Raw genomic sequence first — 22,452 nt, 5'->3', positions numbered from 1 at the left:
AAAAGGTGCTCACAGTTATCTGGAGGGCCTGAGAGGCAGACTGTGGAGGAACTGGCCAGCTGACTCTCAGAAGGCATTTTTAATTCTTCCTTTTTTCCTTTTGGCAGTGGAATCCCCTCAGCTAAGCACATGGCTGTCAACCAGAGACTACATTTCCCCCCGTTCCCCTGCAGCTAGATATGGCAAGATGATGGAATCCGAGTCAATGGGATGTGAATGGAGTTGATGTACATCATTTCAAGGTCTTCTTAAAGGTGCTTTATTTTCCCTCTTCCCTAAAGGCTGGGACATGGTGAGAGCTGGTATGGCCTTGGAAGTCATTTGTTGAGGACAGAGAGGCCTAGACTTCTGACTTGGTAAAAGAATACAACTTTTGTTTATTTAACCCATTCTATTTTAATGAAAACAGCTTATGATGTGGCCACACCAAGGCTGCTACTGAGCAAGGAGAAAGTTAAAAGCTTTAAGAAATTAGGAGGCATAATACACAACTAGGCATATTGGTCTCTGAGCTGATGTCAACATGGGTAAACAAAGGAAACCCATTTCTTAAAATCTTCCACAAAAACAAAAGAAAGACAAAACATTCAGAGTACCTCTTTGCACCTTGTATTAAAAGCCATTTCCATCTTCCTTCTGGTCTCAGGGATACAACATTTCTTCATGACAGGAAAATAGTGTGGATATTTTAAGGTAATTTTATACTTGTCATCATCTGTCTTTTCTAAACCATCAATGAAATCATCAGGAAGTGCACCTGCAAAAAATAATTTTCTCATTCTTTTCTACTCATTATTAGTGTATTAGCAATTGGCATGGTGCCTTTAAGAAGCTCTAGGAATTCTGTGAAGTAACTGAGATTCAAGTAAAATAATGATAATCCTTATAATATTTTGATGTTACTAGAATGGGGGTGGTGATCAGAGGACGGTGGCTTAGGAGATGGTAATTCAGAATATGAATAGGCTTCAGTGCACTTGTACAGATGGTGTTTTGATGGGGAACAGGCAAAGCTAAGCCACAAAAGATTCAGAACAGATTAAGCACAGACTACTTAAAGTTGCACTGTAGGAGATATTATAAAGCAAAAAATTTCAAGGCACTGAAGGCTGTTAAACACTAGCATAAGTTACCAGGAAATATTGTGAAATCTCCTTTGGATTATCTCTAGAAATAGTATATATTCTTATTAGAATAAAATCTAGGCATGCTTTGGTTGTCTTTTTTGTTGAAGGGGTGATGAGTTCTATAGAAAAATACCTGATCATTTTTTAAAGAATTCTTTCAACTTTGATTTGGCAAATGGTGAGGTAACATTATTTCTCTAAATTATACTATTTAACCAGAAAAAAAAAAAACCCAGAATTTTACCAAGTTCAGCCTTGGAAAATACAAGGAAGGTATCATCCTCATTGAGGTTTTTGTTGAAGTCAATACATAGCTCACTCACTCTTTTCTTCATTGCTTTGATTTCCTAAACAGAAGATACAGATATAGAACATAAACAATAAGACAAAACTTTCATTTTTTTTAAAAAGATTTTGTTTATTCATGAGAGACACATACACACACACACACAGAGGCAGAGACACAGGCAGAGGGAGGAGCAGGCTCCATGCAGGGAGCCCGATGTGGGGCTCGATCCCGGGACTCCAGGATCACACCCTGGGCAGAAGGCGCCCTAAACCGCTGAGCCACCCAGGCTGCCCGAAACTTTCATTTTTAATGCCATTGTTCAAACAAGTTTCACTTTTACATGAAGATTGGCTTCTATGTCCAGCCTGCAGGAAGTGTTTTTTTAAAGATGTGTTTCATAAAATAGTTTGTTGAAGTCTTGAAGTCTTCTATGCAGTATCTGTATCTGTATGGGTATCTGATACAGAGTATCAGTATGCAACATGAGTATCCGTATGCAACACCTACAAAACGCAATCCCAGTGATGTGTTAGAAATTAGTCATAAGAACTAACTTGTAAGAATTAAATAAACTTAGTAGGTATAATCGAAGCAGACTCTGGTACAGAGTACATACAGATAGTAAATAGTTGTTGGGTGAATGAATGAATGTAGTAGCCTGTTAATAATTAACATTTTTCTTTCTTTTTAAAAATTATTATTATTATTTTAAATATTTTATTTATTTATTCATGAGAGACACAGAGGGAGTGAGAGGCAGAGACACAGGCAGAGGGAGAAGCAGGCTCTATGCAGGGAGCCCGATGTGGGACTTGATCCCGGGTCTCCAGGATCACACCCTAGGCTGCAGGAGGTGCTAAACCGCTGCGCCACCGGGGCTGCCCTAAAATTATCTTTTTAAAAACATTTTATCTATTAATTTGAGAAAGACAGAGAGACAGAGCTTGAGTGAGAGAGAGAATGCACAAGCAAGGGGGAGAGTCAGAGGGAGAAGGAGAAGCCGACTCCCCATTGAACAGGGAGCCCGATATGGGGCTTGATCCCACTACCCAGGAACCATGATTTGAGCCGAAGGCAGATGCCCAATTGATTGAGCCACCCAGGCACCCCTAATTAACATATTTCTAATCTTTTCCAATTCAGAGTTTTAATGTAGAAATCAACATTTGGTGCTGAAGTAAACAGATAATTAATTTTATGGTTGCTTTGGAAAAAAGGCTGTGTCTTAGTTTTATAGACTTTTGTAAACTAAGGTAATAGGGGCCTTAACATTTGCATAAAAAATATTAGGTGGGAAATCAGAGGAAGCAAAAAAGGAAACCACAAGAAAAACATTAAATGTTTATATTAACCTGTCTTATATTCTAAAGATGCTGGATAATGAAATTTCAGGAACCATAATGGTTCTCAAAGCATGGCCCTGACCCCAACATCACCTGGGAGTTTGTTAGAAATGTATATTCTTAAGACCCAAACCAAACCAACTAAAACACAAACTCTCAGAGGTGGGACTCTGTACTCAGAGCTTTAACAGTTTTGCTGTAAACCATCACTTGGTTTGGATGTCTTTCACACTGGTTTCCTGTTTCTAATGTTTACAAGAATAACCTGATAATTCTGGTGCACACTTAATTTGAGTCTGCTGACTTAACACATACTGTGCAGTATTGGTTTTGGACACTTGGGTTATCACCTCAAGCTCCCTTCCACCTCTCCCCCATTCTACATTAGCCATGTAGTTTGGGTGGGACCTGATCCTATCTGAAATTTCAGGGATGTGACCCTATACCATTCAGGTAATCCCATCCCCACTGTAGTACTGACTGGTTCTGATTAGCAAGGCCTGGCATTCTCCTGACTAAAAGGGGAGTCAGGATTAGGCATATAATCCAATGCAGGCCATTAAGACATGAGAGGAAGTTTGACACTATGTCCTTTTGGATGGTGGATCTTCTAGTTATACAAGCAAATAAATCTTTTCTATTGTTTAAACTGAGTCAACAGGGTTTTATCAATTGTAAATAAACATATTTCAACTAATACAATGCCCCAGACAGAAATGATGAGTGACCCGGAAGACATAAGGTAAATTACGTAAGTCAGATCAGTCACATTTCTCTAACTAGGCTGAGGAAGATACAAGGTATTCAAAGGGCGTTTAGGTGACAGAAAGGTACCTGTATCTCAGTAGTACCTTCAGTTATATCTACTAGGCTGACATCACTTGGTTTGGCTATCTTTCACACTTGTTTCCTGTTCTACTGTTTAGAAGAATGACTTGGAAACAGATCCAGGGTTGTATTTCCTGTCCAAGAAGAATGATTTAATTCTGTAGCTGAGTTTACTTCTGATAATGGAAGACAGGATCAGCATCAGACAAGAAAAAGTTTGAGGAGCACTTTTCAATAGCTAATGTGTCCTCATATTCGGTTGGCCCTTGAGCAACAGGGATTTGAATGGTCCAGGGCCACTTATATATAGATATTTTTTCAGTAAATAAAGTTCAGTACTATAAATGTATGTTCTCTTCCTTTTGATTTCCTCAATAATAACTTCTTTTCTCTGGCTTACTTTAAGACAATATATAATACATATAACATACAAAATACATGTTAATCAACTATGTTATGGGTAAAGCTTCTGGTCAATAGCAGGCTATTAAGTTTTTGGGGAGTGAGAAGTGTGGATATTTTTGACTGTGCAGGGGAATTTTTATCTCAACCCCCAGGATGTTCAAGGGAGAACTATATTAATCCTAGGGTATTCCACTCCAAAGTGCTTGTATTAAAACTCTATCATAAAAATTTTATTACCAATGACCATGGGAGTGAGAGTGCAAATCAACTACTAAGACCTGGAAATAGCCATAAGGAAATATAAAATGGAGAACGGAAAATAAGCCCAGCACATATGAAACAAATGTAATTTGCATAGGATTAAAAATTCTGATTATCAGTTGTCAGTCACCATGAGGTTGAAAGGAGTTGTAGAATTTAAAACCACTGACTACCAAATACACTGGAAATGGATTTGTATTATGTATTATTTTCCATAATACAAATGTGTTGTTTTCCAACCTGTTTTCTGTTGTATTTTATTTATTCTTTGTTTTTCAAATAAGAAAAAAGAAACATAAACTCACATTTTGAACTTGTTCTGGAAGATGGAGCCCATTCCTTTTTCCCATTTTAATTGACTTTTCCAAGTATCTCCTGGCTTCAGGTTTTATCTTACTCAGATCAGATGTTTCCTGAAATGAAAGGGTATGACAACCATTTCTGTTACAATAGTGCATGGGTAAATTATAAACTATGAGACCAAAGCAAATTTATTCATCATCTCTGTTGGGTTATGAAGCACACAGGTGATTACGAGGCAGGCTCTTTTGAAGACCTAATTTCTTTTATGCTTTAGTGAGCTTTGCTCATTTAAAAGGGAAAAATTAAATAAATAAAAAAGCTAAACAGAACTGCCTCGCCTCAAATCAGAATCAAAAATGCCTGTACCACTTGAAAGTGTGATAATAGAAACATTTGCATAATCTCATTCTGAGTATTCTCTATGACCATGGTCTTTTTCAAAGAACGTATTCCTTATCACGAATCATCTGGATTTAATTTTCTATCATTTGCTAACCTGGTTCCACTTGAGAGGCAGGAATAGAAATAATGGGCAAATTCTACACAAATGGAGAATGGGACTCTTTTGCCAACATACCAAACAAGGACAGCTGGATTAAAACCCCAGCCAAAGGCTTCCAACACTTCAAAAATGCCTTACTGTCATTTGGCAAGAGAGATCAAGAGACTACAGCAAGCAGCATATGAACGAGTATCTGGGAAAATGAGTCAACACTGCATAAAAAGGAGGAAAGCTGGACAGAACATTTGAACCTGTATGCAGGAGCAAAACAACGTCACTCAAAAGAATGGAGAACTCCCCCGGCAAAAGCAAGCTAATAAAAATACCAGATGTTTTCTCAAAACAGGTGGCAGGACAGACATGGCACATCTGGGTGGCTGGTCAGTTCATGGTCCCTGGGAGGAAATAGGGACGCCAGACAGACTCAGCAGGTGTAATGGATTCAGCCTGGGTGAGAGCCAATAAGGGACACGTGTCTCTAGAGCCTTAGAGACCTACCATTGGGTGCACTCTCTCTCCATCAAGACCTGGGCTGCCCACCCTTGAGTTTTATATTTTCCCAAATAAAGACATCTTTGAAGGAACAAAGTTTTAGCTTCAGAACATGCATTTTAGATTGCTGGTGTAAGGCTTTTGCTGCAATCATTCTGCAGCTTTTTTTCATATTTTATTGCAACAGGCAAATAGCTGTATTTTATTTTTAAAAATATTTTATTTATTTATTTGGGAGAGAGAGAGAGAGAACATATGAGTAAGGGGTAGAAGCAGAGGGAAATCACAGAGAGAAGCAGACTCTCCTCTGAGCAGGGAGATCTACTCAGGGCTCAATCCCAGGACTCTGAGATCCCAACTTGAACCAAAGGCCGATGCTTAACTGACTGAGCTGCCCAGGTGCCCTCAAATAGTTGTATTTTAACTAAAGGTACTACTTGATACAGCAATCCGTATCTCACTTTGCCTACCAATACAAAATCGTAGGTCCTAGGTACTAAAGCACTTTTGTGCATACATTACTCACAGTTTCCTCTGCGTTTATTCACAGTGGAGGCAGAGAACAGTTAGACTCCTTTTTCCATTATAACCTTCTTTTATATCCTTGGAGAACTTCTGCACATGCTGGCATGACTGGAGTTGGAACCCCCCCTAACTGATATTGGCACACACTGGGATCCCAGCAGCATGTGCCTGCAGTGGGAGGAAACCCCTAATGGCCAGGGAGAGAACAGGGCTGTGGGCTGGCTCCCTCAGGGATGGCTAGCCGTTCGAATCACAGAGTTCAGGGGCATGTGATTAACCTGGGGTGATCAAGGCTGGTTTTAACAGCACCAGGAAGTATGTCCTGAGGTGTGGGGCACAGCAACCGGAGTTTCTAGAAGGTATAATACTGGATGCTGTAAGGTTGGGGAGCATCTAGGCGAGAGCTATGTGTAGCAGAGGAAAAAAAGTTCCCCATGAGGAGGGTTTGGGGAGAGCTGGGTATGTTGTGAGGGGACCAAATAAGCAGAGCCAGAGCAGAAGGCCTTCCCTGCAGGGCAGTGAGCCATGGGGGAAGTCAGGCACACTGCTGGGCAGCAGTGTACCAGGGCCTCGGGTTCCTGGTTTCACCTGGTCACCAGGGCCCTGAGCTTAGAACAGAGGCTCACTGCGAGGCCCACCAGCTGCCGTGAGCAGATTTCTCCCTCTTTGCTATGCTCGGTCAGGAAGGGCTCACATGCTAGGAGTGCCTGGCCCCGCTGTATCTCGGGAGTACAGAGCTGGTCCTTCAGAAAGCCTACAAGCATACTCGGCAGAGTAAACTCAAACTCCTGGTCTTGACTGGGTAAAAACGACCGACTCCCTAAAAAGGTAAGACGGGCATCAACAGGTACAAGGATGTTCTGAGAAAAATCTGCCCCAAATTAGGTCTAATTTAAAAAAAATGACTAATTATCTGTACTGAAATGTTTGACTTACCACAAAAATGACCCTTAACAAAATTCTGACTCAACTGTAACCAGGAATCATCTGCCAGTCAGACTCTGAGGCCTCAGAAATCTCTGGAGGGCTCTCGTAGGAGGAGAGCACTTCTGATATGTGCTTCTAAAGCACATTCCTGAGCTGATCATATGAATATTCTCCCTTATAATCTCCAGGCAAGAGCAGAATCACTGTGTAAGGATTTTCTAGGAGCAAAGCAGCCAATACTCTGGACTGCTCTGTGGTAACTGCATCTTCCTTCCTGAATAAGAATTTAATCCATTTGAATCTGAACCAGGTCTCAGACCTCCTTGGGTGAAGTTTCTCCTCATTAGGGGTGGGGGAAGGCCTAACGTGCCCTTGAGAAATTTTCCAGTTTATATAATCTGACAGTAGAGGCTCGGATTTACTTTAATCTCTGTGGTGAGGAGATTTAGTTTCTTCCTATTCTCCTCCTGTAACAAAGAGGCTTCACATGAAAGTGTGAATGTGGGCACATGTGCACACACACACACTGACACATATGCTCGTATACTCATTTTATAAACAAGAAAACTGAGGTTAAATGATCTTCTTAGTTCACTCAGCTATTGATTAGTAAAAATGCATAGAAATACATTTTATAAATTCTTACTTTGGTACTTTCCCCAATATATTATACCACTAGATTATACCTTGATTTATTATCATTCTTTAGAATTTTATTATAAATCAGTGAACATTTTTCTTAATTTCTCTGCAATCCTCCCCTTCTTTCTTTAAAATATTTTATTTATTTATTCATGAGAGACACACACACAGAGAGAGGCAGAGACACAGGCAGAGGGAGAAGCAGGCTCCATGCTGGAAGCCCAACATGGGACTCGATCACAGGTCTGCAGGATCAGGCCCTGAACCAAAGGCAGACGCTCAACCACTGAGCCACCCAGGCTTCCCTCCTCCCCACCTTCTATCCCATGACTGTTCTTTTCTTTGCAAGACCTTCCATTTCAGCTTCTAAAATATATAAATAAAAGATAATTCCAGTGGGATTTTTCATATTGTGTATATAAAGAAGAAACCACAATATTGTTAAAAGAACCCTGAAAATTTAAGATGGTACATTTCTTTGAATATCATTTAGAAAAATGAATTCAGGGATTCCTGGGTGGCTCAGCGGTTTGGCACCTGCCTTTGGCCCAAGGTGTGATCCTGGAGTCCTGGGATCAAGTCCCATGTCGGGCTCCCAGCATGGGGTCTGCTTCTCCCTCTGCCTCTCTATGTCTATCATGAATAAATAAATAAAATATTAAAAAAAAAGAAAAATGAGTTCATAAGCTTGGAATATGCTATAGCAATAGAAGATAACAGAGTACAGATCCCATTGCAAAAGCTAAGACAGAGGCATAACTTAATTAAATGTCTTATATATGCAGTTCCTTTCCTGTTTTTCCTGTTCTTTTCAACGTTATGTTTTCTGTTAGGTTTCTATCTGACCACTATGAAGAGGACATTCTTAGGTAGCTTGCCTGTGTTTGCAGGGGAGGGGGGGGCACAGAAAGGCCTGCTTGCTGACCACTAATTCAAAATACCACAAGAGCCCTTGCTTTGGTGTGAGCCAGAAGCCCAGCGAGGACACTGGGAACGGGGAACCATACTGCATGAAGACACATTTTAATGGGCGCTGGTTCAGTTCCATTCAGCAAACATTCACTGAGCTCCTACTTATGCCAGGTACTGGAGGAAAAAAAGATGAATATCCTTGAGGTGCTTTAAGTAATATGAAGGGACGCCTGGGTGGCTCAGTGGTTCAGCATCTGCCTTTGGCTCAGGGCATGATCCCAGTTCAGGGATTGAGTCCCACATCAGGTTCCCTGTGAGGAGCCTGCTTCTCCCTCCGCTTGTGTCTCTGCCTCTCTGTGTCTTTCACGAATAAATCAATAGAATCTTAAAAAAAAAAAAAAAGTAATATAAAGGAAAACAAAAATATCAGCAGCTAACATCAGTATCAGGTAGTGAGTGAAAAGAGAGCTCAATACTTGGGAAGCCCAAGAGTGGTATCTGGCTAGTAGGGAAACTAAGGCAAGGTAGTTGATGCTTTGTATTAGGTCTGTAGGCTTTTAAAGCCTCACAAAGCCACAAGTTTCAGTAGTACTGATTATGACCAATAACTAGACTTTTATGTTTCAAAATCAAGAAGGGATGGTGTAGGTTAAGGGAATTACCATTATCATACTGATTTTTGACTAAAGCTTTTTCCTTCCCTTCCCTTCTTCCTTTTTTTTTTTTTTTTTTTGGGGGGGGGGCATAGTCTCAAAGCACTGGTTTGTGTATTTTAATTAGGCAGGCCTTCATGGCTGGTAGCGTAAAAGACCATATAATGTTTAAAAGCATCTTTACTTAATACCATGACCCCATTCTTTTACACTTTAACAGTAAAACTTTAAGTCACTAATTGGCTAAGATGAATTGGCCTGACCAAAGCCCAGGGCTCTGAAAAAAAAAAAAATTAATAATATTACAACAGAGAACTGTATTTCTTGATTCAGCTGGCATAACTGAGACTTTTATTTCACTAAGGAATCCCTCTTTTATGTGTATTAGTTAGCAGTTCACTGGAATAAAATATTGCATGCCTGGATTGTCTTAGCATGGAGACACTGCACATTTTTCTCATCAATACGGATTGAAAGAGTGTCTAAGACTTCTCTGCTGGCTTCTTAGCTAACAACTAAGAAACCTTTGTCAGGATGGTTGGAAAAACCAACACCTGTGGCCCTGACTGACTGCTGGCTTCCGATACCTGGACAAGCTTTTAGCTAAAGGAATGAGGAAATGGTTGCTTTAATTTCTTATTCTTTTATTTCTTCTGGTAGAATTAAGGCTAAATTTAACATGTTAAATTTGCATGTAATATTTTAAATCTATAAATGAGTGGAATTACAAACATATGTTATAAAAACACATTAAATCCACCCTTTAATTTACAAAATAGAATAGTAACATGGCTGCATTTACCTGTGCAGCAGATAACCATTCTCCTGACTTTTATGCTAAATATTTTCTCCAGTTTTACTGCTTACATATAGATTAATTGGTTTTGTTTCCTTTTGAGCTTGATGAAATGATATCCCACTGTAGTGTTCTGCGACATTTTTCTTTCATTGCTAAGATTCAGCCATGGGGCTGCATGCTGCTATACTTTACTTAATTTCCTGCTTATAAAATATTCCAATGTAAAAATACTAAAATTCCTTGACGCATTTTCTTGCTGATAGAAATCTGACTTGTTTCAGCATTTTGTTATTATAGGTAATGTTGCTATGACAACAAAATTGTTGTCCAATTTCACAAATGCAAAAATATTTCTAGGTAAACAGTAAGGATATGCTGAGTTATGAAGAATGTGAGATCCAACTTCATAATACTAAATTTTTCTCCAAATTAGTTACTACTCTAATTTTTGAATTAACTAACATCCTTACAGGTAGCGCATAAACATTCCCACTGATTCATATTTACAGATACTGAGCATTGTTAAACTTATTTTTGCCAGCCTGATGAGGAAAAATGGTATCTTAATGTGACCTTCATTTGTACTTCCCCAATTATTATTATTATTTTTTAAAGATTTTATTTATTTATTCATGAGACACAGAGAGAGAAAGGCAGAGACATAGGCAGAGGGAGAAGCAGGCTCCCTGCAGGGAGCCTGATATGGGACTCGATCCCGGGACCCCAGGATCACGCCCTGGGCTGAAGGTAGAGGCCCAACCGCTGAGCCACCCAGGAGTCCCTGTATTTCCCCAATTATTAATGAGACTGAATATCTTTTCATGTTTAATTGCCATTTGTGTTTCTCCTAAAATATCTTTTCATGTCATTTGCCCATTTTTCTTTTGGAATGTTGGCCTTTTTTTATTGATTATAGTAGTACTTATATATCCTAGGTACAAATGTTTTTCTAGTTCCATATTTTACAAATTTCTTAATTTAGTTTTTACATATTTCAGTATTTGTTAGTATTAGTGTCTTTTCATTTTATTAATAGAAGTTCTTTTTTTTTTAAAGATTATTTATTTATTTTAGAGAGAGAGAGAGCACACACACACTAACAGCGGGAAGAAGGGCAGAGGGAGAGGGAGAGAATCCTCAAGCAATTTCCCTGATGAGCAGGGAGCCCAAGTCAGGGCTTGATCTCAGGACCACGAGATCATGACCTGAGCCCAAAAGCAAGAGTTGGATGCTTAACTAACTGAGCCACCCAGGTACCTCCTAAGTTCTTTATTTTAACGTAGTCATGTTTATCAGCCTTACATTTTACAGTTAGCATTTTGGTGTTTTGTTCAACAAATATATCCCTGCTCAGGTGTCATAAAGATTTATTCCTATATAAACTTCTAGAACTTGTTTCTCTGTTTGATTGTGAGTAGGAGATCCAATTTTTCCTTTTCCTATATAGATAACCCATGTCCTAGCAACAATTACTGAAGTCCTATCTTTTAGATCTGTCACCAAATGTTCCTCACTTTAGTTTGATGAATAATTACCTCTGTGGCTCCTGGGAGGTTACTATTTCTGAGCTTCAGCATATCTATTTATAAAGAGGGATGCTTCACAAGGTTGGTATAAAAGTTAAATTAGGGCAGCCTGAGTGGCTCAGCAGTTTAGCACTGCCTTCAGCCCAGGGCCTGATCCTGAAGACCTGGGATCGAGTCCCACATTGGGCTCCCTGCATGGAGCCTGCTTCTCCCTCTGCCTGTCTCTGCCTCTCTCTGTGTCTCTCATGAATAAATAAAATCTTAAAAAAAAAAAAAGAAGTTAAATTAGATAACTACAATGTTGTGCCAATGTAAACTACTAACCACAAATTAGGGAGGAGGTAGGAAGACTATGGTATGCTAGTCTCAAGCTCTATTGTAATTTCATCCATCTATAGTCACCACAGGACTTATTTTGGAGCTTTTGAAAAATAATTGTAAATTAGTTGATACTTCTTAGATGGAGATGCACTGTCTCTTGAATTTGGGCAGACTGCAGGGACTCGTTAATCAATACAGTATGGCCAAAGTGATGCTATGTGACCTCCAAAATGGTCATAAAATGCAATGTTGCCTCTGTGTAGTTTGTTGAAACACCCTTGTCAGAGTTCTGAGTTTCCATGAAACAGATCCTACTACCCTGATGCTGCCATGCTATGAGAAAGTCCAAATTAGTCCATGTATAGAGACAACAAGGAGACGCCCTGACATAACATGAAGAGAAAGATGTCTGGTTGGCCTCTATACACTTCAGCTTCAGCCACCACTGCCTTAAATCCATGCAAGACCTCAGCAGAACTATCAAACTGACTTTTTTTTTTTTTACGATTTTATTTATTTATTCATGAGAGGTGCAGAGAGAGAGGCAGAGACACAGGCAGAAGGAGAAGCAGGCTCCATGCAGGGAGCCTGATGTGAGACTCGATCCCAGGACCTCAGGGTCACGTCCTGAGCCAAAGGCAGACGCTTAACCACTGAACCATGCAGGCATCCCTCCAAATGACTTCTTTATGAATTCCTGATCCACAGAAACTGTGACAGAATACAAAATGATTGCTGCTATATTCAGCCAGTAAGTTCTGAATAGGTTATATATCAATATATCACTAGAAGCCTTACTGAGCATAGATTTTGCATAAAGAACTGTGAAAAAAAAATAATAAAATAATAATAATTTCATATTTTTACCATCAATCCTAAGTGAAGAATAAGATGATAGCTAAAATAACATCTTATATCGAATTAAGAATATTATAGATTATTATCTACATTGGTGGTATCTTGAGACCTCAGTATTATTCAGAGCATCCTCATTTTAGTAGATCATGCTGAAATTGCTGACTTCACATAAATTTAAAATCCTATCAACCAGCTTAATGAAGGGGTTATGTATTATTCCATGGTTGCCCTGTTTTACTTACAACATTACAGAGAAATATAAATAGAATACTTAGATATATCTAAGTTTGTCTTTTTTAAAAATAATTTTTTTTTTTTTTTTTTTATAGAGAGAGTGTATGTGCAAGTGCACATAAGTGGGCTGGAAAAGGCAAGGGGAGGAGCAGAGGATAAGGGAAAGAATCTTAAGCAGGCTCCACACCTGACATAGAGCCTAACGTGGGCCTGGGTCTCATGACCCTGAGATAATGACCTGAGCCAAGAGTTGGCTGCTTAACCAACTGAGCCACCCAGGTACCCCTAACTTTATCTTTTAGGTATGAATGAGATGAGATTTATCATTTGTTAAACTGTCCAATGCTAGCACAGAACTCATACTGATAGTTTTAGATTTTAAAAAGTACTGCCTAGGGATCCCTGGGTGGCGCAGCAGTTTGGCGCCTGCCTTTGGCCCAGGGCGCGATCCTGGAGACCCGGGATTGAATCCCACGTCGGGCTCCCGGTGCATGGAGCCTGCTTCTCCCTCTGCCTGTGTCTCTGCCTCTCTCTCTCTCTCTGTGACTATCATAAATAAAAATTAAAAAATAAATAAATAAAAAGTACTGCCTAAATACTGGGTAATATATACAATTTCTGAGTCACTATATAGTATACCTGAAACTAATTTAACACTGTATGTCAACTATACTGGAATTGAAATAAAATAAATACTACCTAAATAAATGCATCTATTTGTCAAGGAATGTGTTTAAAGGGAACTAAATTCACTAAGTAAGCTCCAGTGATTAAAAAACCCACAACAGTTATTTTTTATTATTCCGATCTAGTCCTAACAGACATTGTAAAAGCTTCTAAAAACGGTTGCACAACAATCGACAGGTATGATAATAATTACTCCTTTGGAAAAAAAAGAAAGAAAAAAATGATGGAAGCAACTCTAAAACTACTGTAAATTATTACAATAAAACCTTTGAGGGGAAAAAAAAACAAAAAAAAAAACCCTTTAGAAAAAAAAAAAAGGCACCCCTTTGAGGGATGCTTGGGTGGTTCAGCGGTTTAGTGCTGCCTTGGGCTCAGGGTGTGATCCCGGAGACCCTGGAGACTCGGGCTCCCTGCGAGGAGCCTGCCTCTCCCCTTGCCTGTGTCTCTGCCTTTCTCTCTTTCTCATGAATAAATGAATAAATCTTAAAACAAACAAACAAACAAAAAAAACCTTTGAGTGAACCAGCCCAAACAAATGGACAAATATGATGAATGCACTGGTATCTATCTGGTATATTTTACTAGCATACTATATAGGCAGCAGTTTGTTCCCAAATTTAAAAGTATAACAAAGAAATCTAAAGTGACAAACCTCCTGTATCTTGCTAACATTCATAAAGATCAGAGAAAAACATTAATACAACATATTACATTAGGATTGTGATATCTTTTTAAGGCTTGAAAATCCCAAATGAAAACTTACAAGTCAGAATGGAAACAGAGTTCATCAAAGGAAATTAGAAATTCTGGGAAAAGGTTCTGAAATACATATATATAATATAGAGCTAGAAAGTAAATCAGATATTTTAAGGAAATAAAAAATAGAAGACTGTAAGGGCCATGATTTGAATCACACAGAATTAATAACTGGGGTCAAAAGAAGAAAATAAAACAATGTAGCTAATAAAGAACACTCATAAAATTATTACAATTTATGTTATTTTTATAGGGCTAGAGATGAACAGTTATGAACCACACAGATGAATATAAATCACAGGGGGGAATAGTGCCTGTCTGACATGAGAGAAGAGATAGCATGTACATCTCACATGTCTAAATAAAGTCTTAATTACATATTCTTTAGTATGTCACAAATAAAACATCTGAAACAAAACTGCTGTTTTACTTCAATGCTTGTCATAATTTGCTAGAAAGAACAAAATTTGAGATTTTGCATAAAGACACATGCAAAATTAAACAAAAATGTCTAGGATTATAAAACAATGGTTGTTTTTCAAACAAAATGCTGAGCATCATGAAAATAAAAATTCAAAGCAAAAACATAATGACAATGCTGGGAAACAAATCAACATTGGTGATGAAAAGATCAAAAACCCTCAAGGCAGACCCTAACTTAAAATATTCATTATCCATAATTACTGTGAGTCCTGAAAAACATAAGGATGATAGACAGGAATGACTGTGGCGGGTAGTATCAACAGTATGCCATCAATATCATGGCCCAAACCACATAATATTTATAGGTAAACAACTCACAATCCCATTTGGTTGTAGCTGACCTGATCTAATATAAACCTTGCAACATTCCAGAAATTCAAAGAGGTTTTTACATCGAACCATTATGTTCAAGATGGTCAAAAATCCTTAGATTTATAGCTGTACACTTTTTTATACCTGGTCTTTAGTGTTGAACGTGAACAGCAACTCAACATAAATCTATGGTATAACAATATATAACACTGTGCTATTATTATAACAATATGGTGTAATATAACAATCTATGGTATAACAATATATAACACTGTGCCCATTATTATAATAATTAAGAACAAAATCTAGAAACTTTCAGATACTTTTGATTGTTGGTCAAAGATTTTTACTTTTTTATTATAGATTTTGTTTTCTTTTTTTTTTTTTTTTATTTATTTATGATAGAGAGAGAGAGAAGCAGAGACATAGGCAGAGAGAGAAGCAGGCTCCATGCACTGGGAGCCCGACGTGGGACTCGATCCTGGGTCTCCAGGATCGCGCCCTGGGCCAAAGGCAGGCGCCAAACCACTGCGCCACCCAGGGATCCCAGATTTTGTTTTCTTTTTAAAGGGATTTATAACATTGGGTGGCTGAGTCAGTTAAGCATCTGACTCTTTTTTTTTTTTTAAGATTTTATTTGTTTATTCATGAGAGACAGAGAGAGAGAGAGAGAGAGGGGTGGAGAAGCAGGCTCCATGCAGGGAGCCCGACATGGGACTCGATCCTGGGATGCCAGGATCACGCCCTGGGCCGAAGGCAGGCGCCAAACTGCTGAGCCACCCAGGGATCCCAGCATCTGACTCTTGATTTCGACTCAGGTCATGAGATCAATCCCCAAGAAGGGCTGTGCGCTCAGCAGGGAGTCTGCTTGAGAGTCTCTCCTTCTTCCTCTGCCCCTTTTGCTTGTATGCGCTCTCTCGCTCTAATTAACCAATCAATTCTTAAAGGGATTTATAATATCATTTACCTGTAAATGAACAATTCTCAGAAATATATCTTCTCTCATGCTCATCTCAATATCAAAACGAGAAAGTCTTTTGTCTGCTTCTGTACTTGCTGCCCGCACTTCTTTGTCAGAAGAGACATGCTGAGGAAAGTCTAGCATGGTTCGCTCCACTGGCAATAGAGGAAAAAAAGAAAAACCATAAGGATTCATTGAATCAGGACTAAGAAAAATACCTCCTACCTGGATGAATGATTAACCCAATTTAAGTTTTTCATTTTATACTTTCTGTAAAGGTTCCTGAGGCTATCAAGAGATAGCATCTAGTGGCCCGGGTGGCTCAGCGGTTTAGTGTTGCCTTCAGCCCAGGGCGTGAACCTGGAGACCCGGGATCGAGTCCCACGTCAGGCTCCCTGCATGGAGCCTACTTTTCCCTCTGCCTATGTCTCTGTCTCTCTCTCTCTGTGTCTCATGAATAAATAAATAAAATCTTAAAAAAAAAAAAAAAAGAAATAGCATCTAATGCAGGACTTGGCTGTGGCAGTGTGTTACTAGGAACAATCAGGGTAGACACTGTGCAATCAGAGTATGTGTAGGGTGTAATTTATTACCTGGGAATGCAGAAGGATAAGGACATAGTTCTCCTAGTGACACATTTTATTTTATTACTATTATCTTGTATTTTTTGTGATGTATTTCATTGTCTGGGATGTGGGAGTATGGAACAATATGTGAAAAAATAACCATACAGGACAGAGCAACTAAATTGTCAAATGAATGGGAGAGTAACTCAAAGACAGCACTACTAAGGACTGGAGCCCTATGTGATGCCTTATGGGTAAGGCTGGACCCTAGGATGGCAGGGCAAGAGGAAGATCTCAGGAGAGGACTAGAGAAGTAGAGACGACAAGCGTGGGACTGGCAGAGACAGGATGTTTTGGAAAAAAGAAGACCAACTTAGTGAGAGGGGGTTTGTTTAGAATAGGAGTTCTTAACCTTTACTAAAGATTCCTTAGAGAATCTAATAAAAAACTCTCTCCCAAATACACACATTCATACAAGCATAAAAAGTTCCATACAATTTCAGAAGATTCCCAGAAATCTCAGCAGACACATCAAGTAAGAGGCTCAATACTGGGGTTACTTCTGTTACATAATGGTAATAATGCAGTCTGCTCTAATTTTCACATATTAAAATGATTTCTTGGGTTTTTTTATACATTTGTATTTTGACTGTAATTGGGCAAAAGTCTGATTAACCCATACAACAGGAAAAAAAATGAGTATGACTTATAGGGATGGTTATAGCTATGCTGTGACAATGAATCCATTTTTATTATTTTTAGTACTTTGAAGGAATTATAAATAGGTAAAACTTCCTCTTGTGAATACGGTAGAGAGTAGAGCTATCCTTTACATACCAAGAAATTGTCCAGTTAAACAAGCTACCTCACTTTAATCAGTCCTCTTAAAACATAGCTACAAATAAAGCTGTTTAAAAATTGCCTCAAATATCAGAATGAGTTCATAATGTGTGGTTTAAAAAATCAAATTGAATAATTATTCTTTAAGGATTTAAGGAATAATTATTTTTTAAAATATATAGTTTTATGTCCCTTGATTAAAGAAAGAATGGAACAGAATTAAAATTTCATACATAGCACTTCTTTGAATAATAAACTACATAGTTATAGATTCTGTTTACTTTTTAAAAATTAGCTCAAGAAGATATTAGGAAAAATCAAAATTGCAGAACAAGAACGAAATGAGCAGAACAAAATGCAGGAGCCTGAAACTGGAAACATATTCTTAAACAAACAATAATACTAAAAACCATTTCCTTCCTTTGCCACAAAGACCTGAACCAGACTTATGTTCTCACTGCCAAACTATAAACAGTACATGACACTAGACAAATGAGGTTTTAACAGCTATTGCAGGAGGCAGATTAAACTCTAAGAATATATACCGATAAGAGGAAATTTGTTTTTAAAAATCTATTCCTGAACTCAAAAATTTCTATGATTAACTCACAAAACTAAACTTATGGGATAGCAAGAATATTAGAAAACTAAAAGCATATCTAAAAGATGTATTATTGGGGAAGAAGCAGAATTTATATAATTAAAAAAAAGATTTTGTGCTTTCCCCACTGATTTTTATATTTGTTGAATGCAGAAGTCACTAGGCTGCCACACTATCTTGGCCAAATGTGACTGCAGAAGAAATGAGTCTCTGAACCAAGGATAAACCACATACGGGGAGGGAGATACGTATGAAATTGTGTTCTGGGAAAACGCCAAGTGGGAACCAACTCCATCCTTTGACTATGACTAATGAGACCAATGAGGTCTTTTTTTATTCAGGAGTTTAAACTCAAGACTGTTAGCCAGATTTAATGGCCATTAATCAGAGTGAAGCCATGGGTGGTAAGAGGCAGAAACTGAAACAGAATAGGGGAGGTAAGAGAATCCCTATTATGGTGGGAGACAGGTAGGGAACTCTCGGTGTTGAGGGGTTGGTGGGGATAAAGAAATGAGTAGGTCACTAGAGCTGTGCAGGATTGTGGACAACCTTCCAAATTCCGGAACACATACAAATGTTTCTGATATCCAGTTCTACAGATAACCTATGCTCTTACAAGGCCTGGATAAACAGCCAAGGTCGTTTAGCCATAATTATACTCCAGAGTACACCTAACTCTTAGAGGCAACTGATGTGAATCTTCACTCCTTTATTTCAAAGGACTTGTATGATAAAAATAATATATTTTTAGTGTAGGAAATATAGAAAATAGAGAAAAGCAGAAATAGTGAATTTTTAAAAATCAACTGTAAACTCAATACTCAAAAAATAAGCTATTATTAAAATTTGTGTTTTCTTCTCTGTGCTTTTTTTAAAAAAAGTAACTAAATACTGTGCTTCTAGCATGATTTTAATGGCTCCACAGTGTTGCAGGGGCTGAGTGTATCGTTATTTAGCCTATTTGTTGCCACCCAGGGGTTGTTTCCAAGCTTTTGAGAGGACAGAGTACCTATTTAAACATAAATTTACACAAAATTTCTTCTGTGTCTGAATATTTCCTTAGATTAAATGCCTGGATGTGGAATTAACAGGGCTAGGATATGAACTTCTTAAGCGTTTTGATATGTCAAAATATTCCCCAGGAAGCAGTTGTAATAGGAGTATACATTCTGTAGCATCATTGCCAACACAATAAAAACAATTTTAATCTTACTTAATTGAATTCTAAGCAATTTATTAATCATTATGGAAAAATCAATGTCTTGTAAAATTGGAAAATGGACTGCCAAAACAGAATGCATAAAATGGTTGATGATGCCTACAAAATGCATCCTACTCACCTATGTACTTCACCTCTACATCTGCCAAGGCCTGCAAACAGTTCTCATAAGTTACTTCCTCAATGTCAAGCATTCCAATAGCATCGTACACCTGTTTGGTTTGCACAATGAGCTCCTCAGTTCTTGTTTTAATTTGCTCTGGTGAAAGATCCCATCTTAAAACATTTCTGCCAGCCACAGTATAGGAAGACATGGCTTGAAGAGGAGACCTCACTTCTCTTCCTAAAGTCATCATGAATAAAATCTTGGAACCACCAACTCTGAAAAGAATCAGAAAAATAAAAATCACGCATTTGTTGGTCCAAAGTCGATACACAGATGTGTATTATCTAATTAAATTAAAAATAACTTTTTAATAAAACTGAGTAAATCCCTTTCGGGTGAACTTACATAAAATAAGCATAAAACTAAATGCCTTTGCATTTTTCCCCTTTGACTACAGACTTAATGGAATTAGTACTTACCAAACACTGAATTGGTTATGTAATTAAATTATGTTGAGAAATAAAGTGTCAAAGACATAACAACTGTCCTTTATAAATTAAGCCAGTAATCTTTCTTATTTAAATGTTTTCCCTGTGCTGGGATGCCTAGTTGGCTAAGTTGGTAGAGCATGTGACTATGATCTTGGGGCTGTAAGTTCAGGCCCTGTGTTGGGTACAGAGATTACCTAAAAAAACTAAAATCTTAAAAAAAAAAATAAGAAGAAATACATATTTTCCTGTGCTAACATCTATCTACAATGTACCAGACTCAAAAAATGTTTTAGGATTCAGCAAGGAAACATTTTCAAAATGCTCTTTTTATAATGAACACCAATGTAAAAAATTTTTTTACAAAAATTTCATGTAAATCAACTATGGCAATCTGAATTTAAGACTGGAGAAATAGGGACGCCTGGGTGACTCAGCAGTTAAACATCTGCCCCGGGGATCCCGGTGGCTCAGTGGTTTGGCGCCTGGCTTCGGACCAGGATGTGATCCTGGGGTCCTGGGATCGAGTCCCACATTGGGCTCCCTGCACGGAGCCTGCTTCTCCCTCTGCCTGTGTCTCTGCCTCTCTGTGTTGCTCATGAATAAATAAATAAAAATCTTTTAAAAAATAAATAAACATCTGCCTGCAACCCAGAGCATGATCCTGGAGACCCCGGATCGAGTCCCACATCGGGATCCCTGCATGGAGCCTGCTTCTCTCTCTGCCTGTGTCTCTGCCTCTCTCTTTCTCTGTGTCTCTCATGAATAAATAAATAAAATCTTTTAAAAAAATGCTAAAATTAAAAAAAAAAGACTGGAGAGATAAACTCTGGTATTGCTATGATGTTATTCTAAAAAATAAAAGAAAAAAGAAATTGTCATGATACCAATCCTTCACCTCCCTAAAACTCTCAAACTAATAATTGATGCCATATGTGTATACATATGTAATATATACCACTCAATATAATTTTAGAGCTTATAAATAAAAATATTATAATTAATAGCTAACATCTGTTGTATGTTTAGGCAGTGTACTAAATGCTTTCCATTTATTCACTCAGTCCTCACAACAAAACTATAAGGTAGATACTATGGTTATTCTCATTTTATTTTATTATTATTTTTGTTATTTATTTTTTTAAAGATTTTATTTATTTATTCATGAGAGACAGAGAGAGAGTGAGGCAGAGACAGAGGCAGAGGGAGAAGCAGGCGCCATGCAAGGAGTCTGACGTGGGACTCGATCCCGGGACTCCAGGATCATGCCCTGGGCTGAAGGCAAGCGCTAAACTGCTGAGCCACCCAGGCAATCCCTGGTTATTCTCATTTTATTTACCAGAGAGGAAACGAAAACACAGGAAAATCAAGTAACTTGCCCAAGGTCACGCAGATGGTTAGACAGTAGAGATCCAGAACCTACACTCTTAACTACTATGCTAAACTTCATTCCCATTATCTTACAAGACCCCCAAGACCACCTTATGTGGTTGGCAGTGCATTATTCTCTTTTAATAGCTGATTCAGTTGAAGCTCAGAGAGGCTAAGTGACTTATTTAAGGCCATTCACTCAATAGATACTTATAAGCATATACCGTCTGGTCATTATGACAGGCATCAAAGATAAACAGGCAAACTGACTAGGATCCTGCTGTTAATAATACAGTGGAGAACTCTGAAAGACCACAGAAGGAACTTTTCTAGGATGATTTTCTAAAGGGAATAAGGTGCAAGCCAAGATCTGGATATTGTCCACAAATTACCCAAATGCCAAAAGCTGTAAGGAGAGAGGTCGGATAAGATCAGTGGGGACTAGAGAATGAAGAGCCTTGGGAATCACTTAAGAGTTCAACCTTATTCTGAAGGCAGTGAGAGAGCCACTGAAGGGTTTTAATCAGGTAAGAGATGAAATAAGATATACATTCTAGAGAAATCACCCAAATTACAGTGAGTTGAGAGGTTTAGAAAAGAGAGATCATATTAGAGGTAAACTATTACTGTAATTGGGACATAATATTAAGGTATACTCAATAGGAAACGGGGAACTGGAGTGACTTAAGAGATATTCAGGAAGTAAAATCAGTATGATTTTTTTTTTTTTAAAGAGTGATATAGGGATGCCTGGGTGGCTCAGTGGTGAGTGTCTGCCTTTTCAGGGCGTGATCCCCGCGTTCTGGGATCGAGTCCCACATTGGGCTCCCTGCATGGAGCCTGCTTCTCCCTCTGCCTGTGTGTTTCTGCCTTTCTGTGTGTCTCTCATGAATAAATAAATAAAAATCTTTTTAAAATAAATAAAAGAGTGATATAACAGTTTTATTTAAAAATAATATTTACATGACACCAGGAAAGACATACTTTGGCAACATCTTAGGTTGATATTTAGAAAGTGAGGGGATACATGATCTTTCAAAATCCTTTTCGGGGGTGGTGCATGAGCAGAAGAGGGAGTGATGTGCTGTACAACACTGGCAGGTGAGGCTGGGGCA

General features: G+C 38.3%; 1 protein-coding gene across 2 annotated transcripts in view; it reads right to left on the bottom strand.

Moving 5' to 3' along the window:
* The window catches only part of NLN (neurolysin), a 95,414-nt gene that overhangs the window by 38,369 nt on the left and 34,593 nt on the right, over positions 1-22,452 (bottom strand). For both annotated transcript variants that reach the window (XM_041766796.1, XM_041766797.1), the window contains exons 2-6: positions 19,494-19,753; positions 16,153-16,301; positions 4,559-4,666; positions 1,372-1,474; positions 597-757 (exon numbers count right to left, since the gene is read on the bottom strand). In XM_041766796.1, coding sequence (XP_041622730.1) covers positions 597-757; positions 1,372-1,474; positions 4,559-4,666; positions 16,153-16,301; positions 19,494-19,753 — 781 coding nt within the window. The remainder of the gene's footprint in view (positions 1-596; positions 758-1,371; positions 1,475-4,558; positions 4,667-16,152; positions 16,302-19,493; positions 19,754-22,452) is intronic.

Source organism: Vulpes lagopus, chromosome 8 (genome assembly GCF_018345385.1).
Source record: "Vulpes lagopus strain Blue_001 chromosome 8, ASM1834538v1, whole genome shotgun sequence".
In the NCBI taxonomy this organism is placed as follows: domain Eukaryota; kingdom Metazoa; phylum Chordata; class Mammalia; order Carnivora; family Canidae; genus Vulpes; species Vulpes lagopus.
Note: the sequence above shows the minus strand (reverse complement) of the source record. Positions and strands in the feature narration are given on the sequence as shown.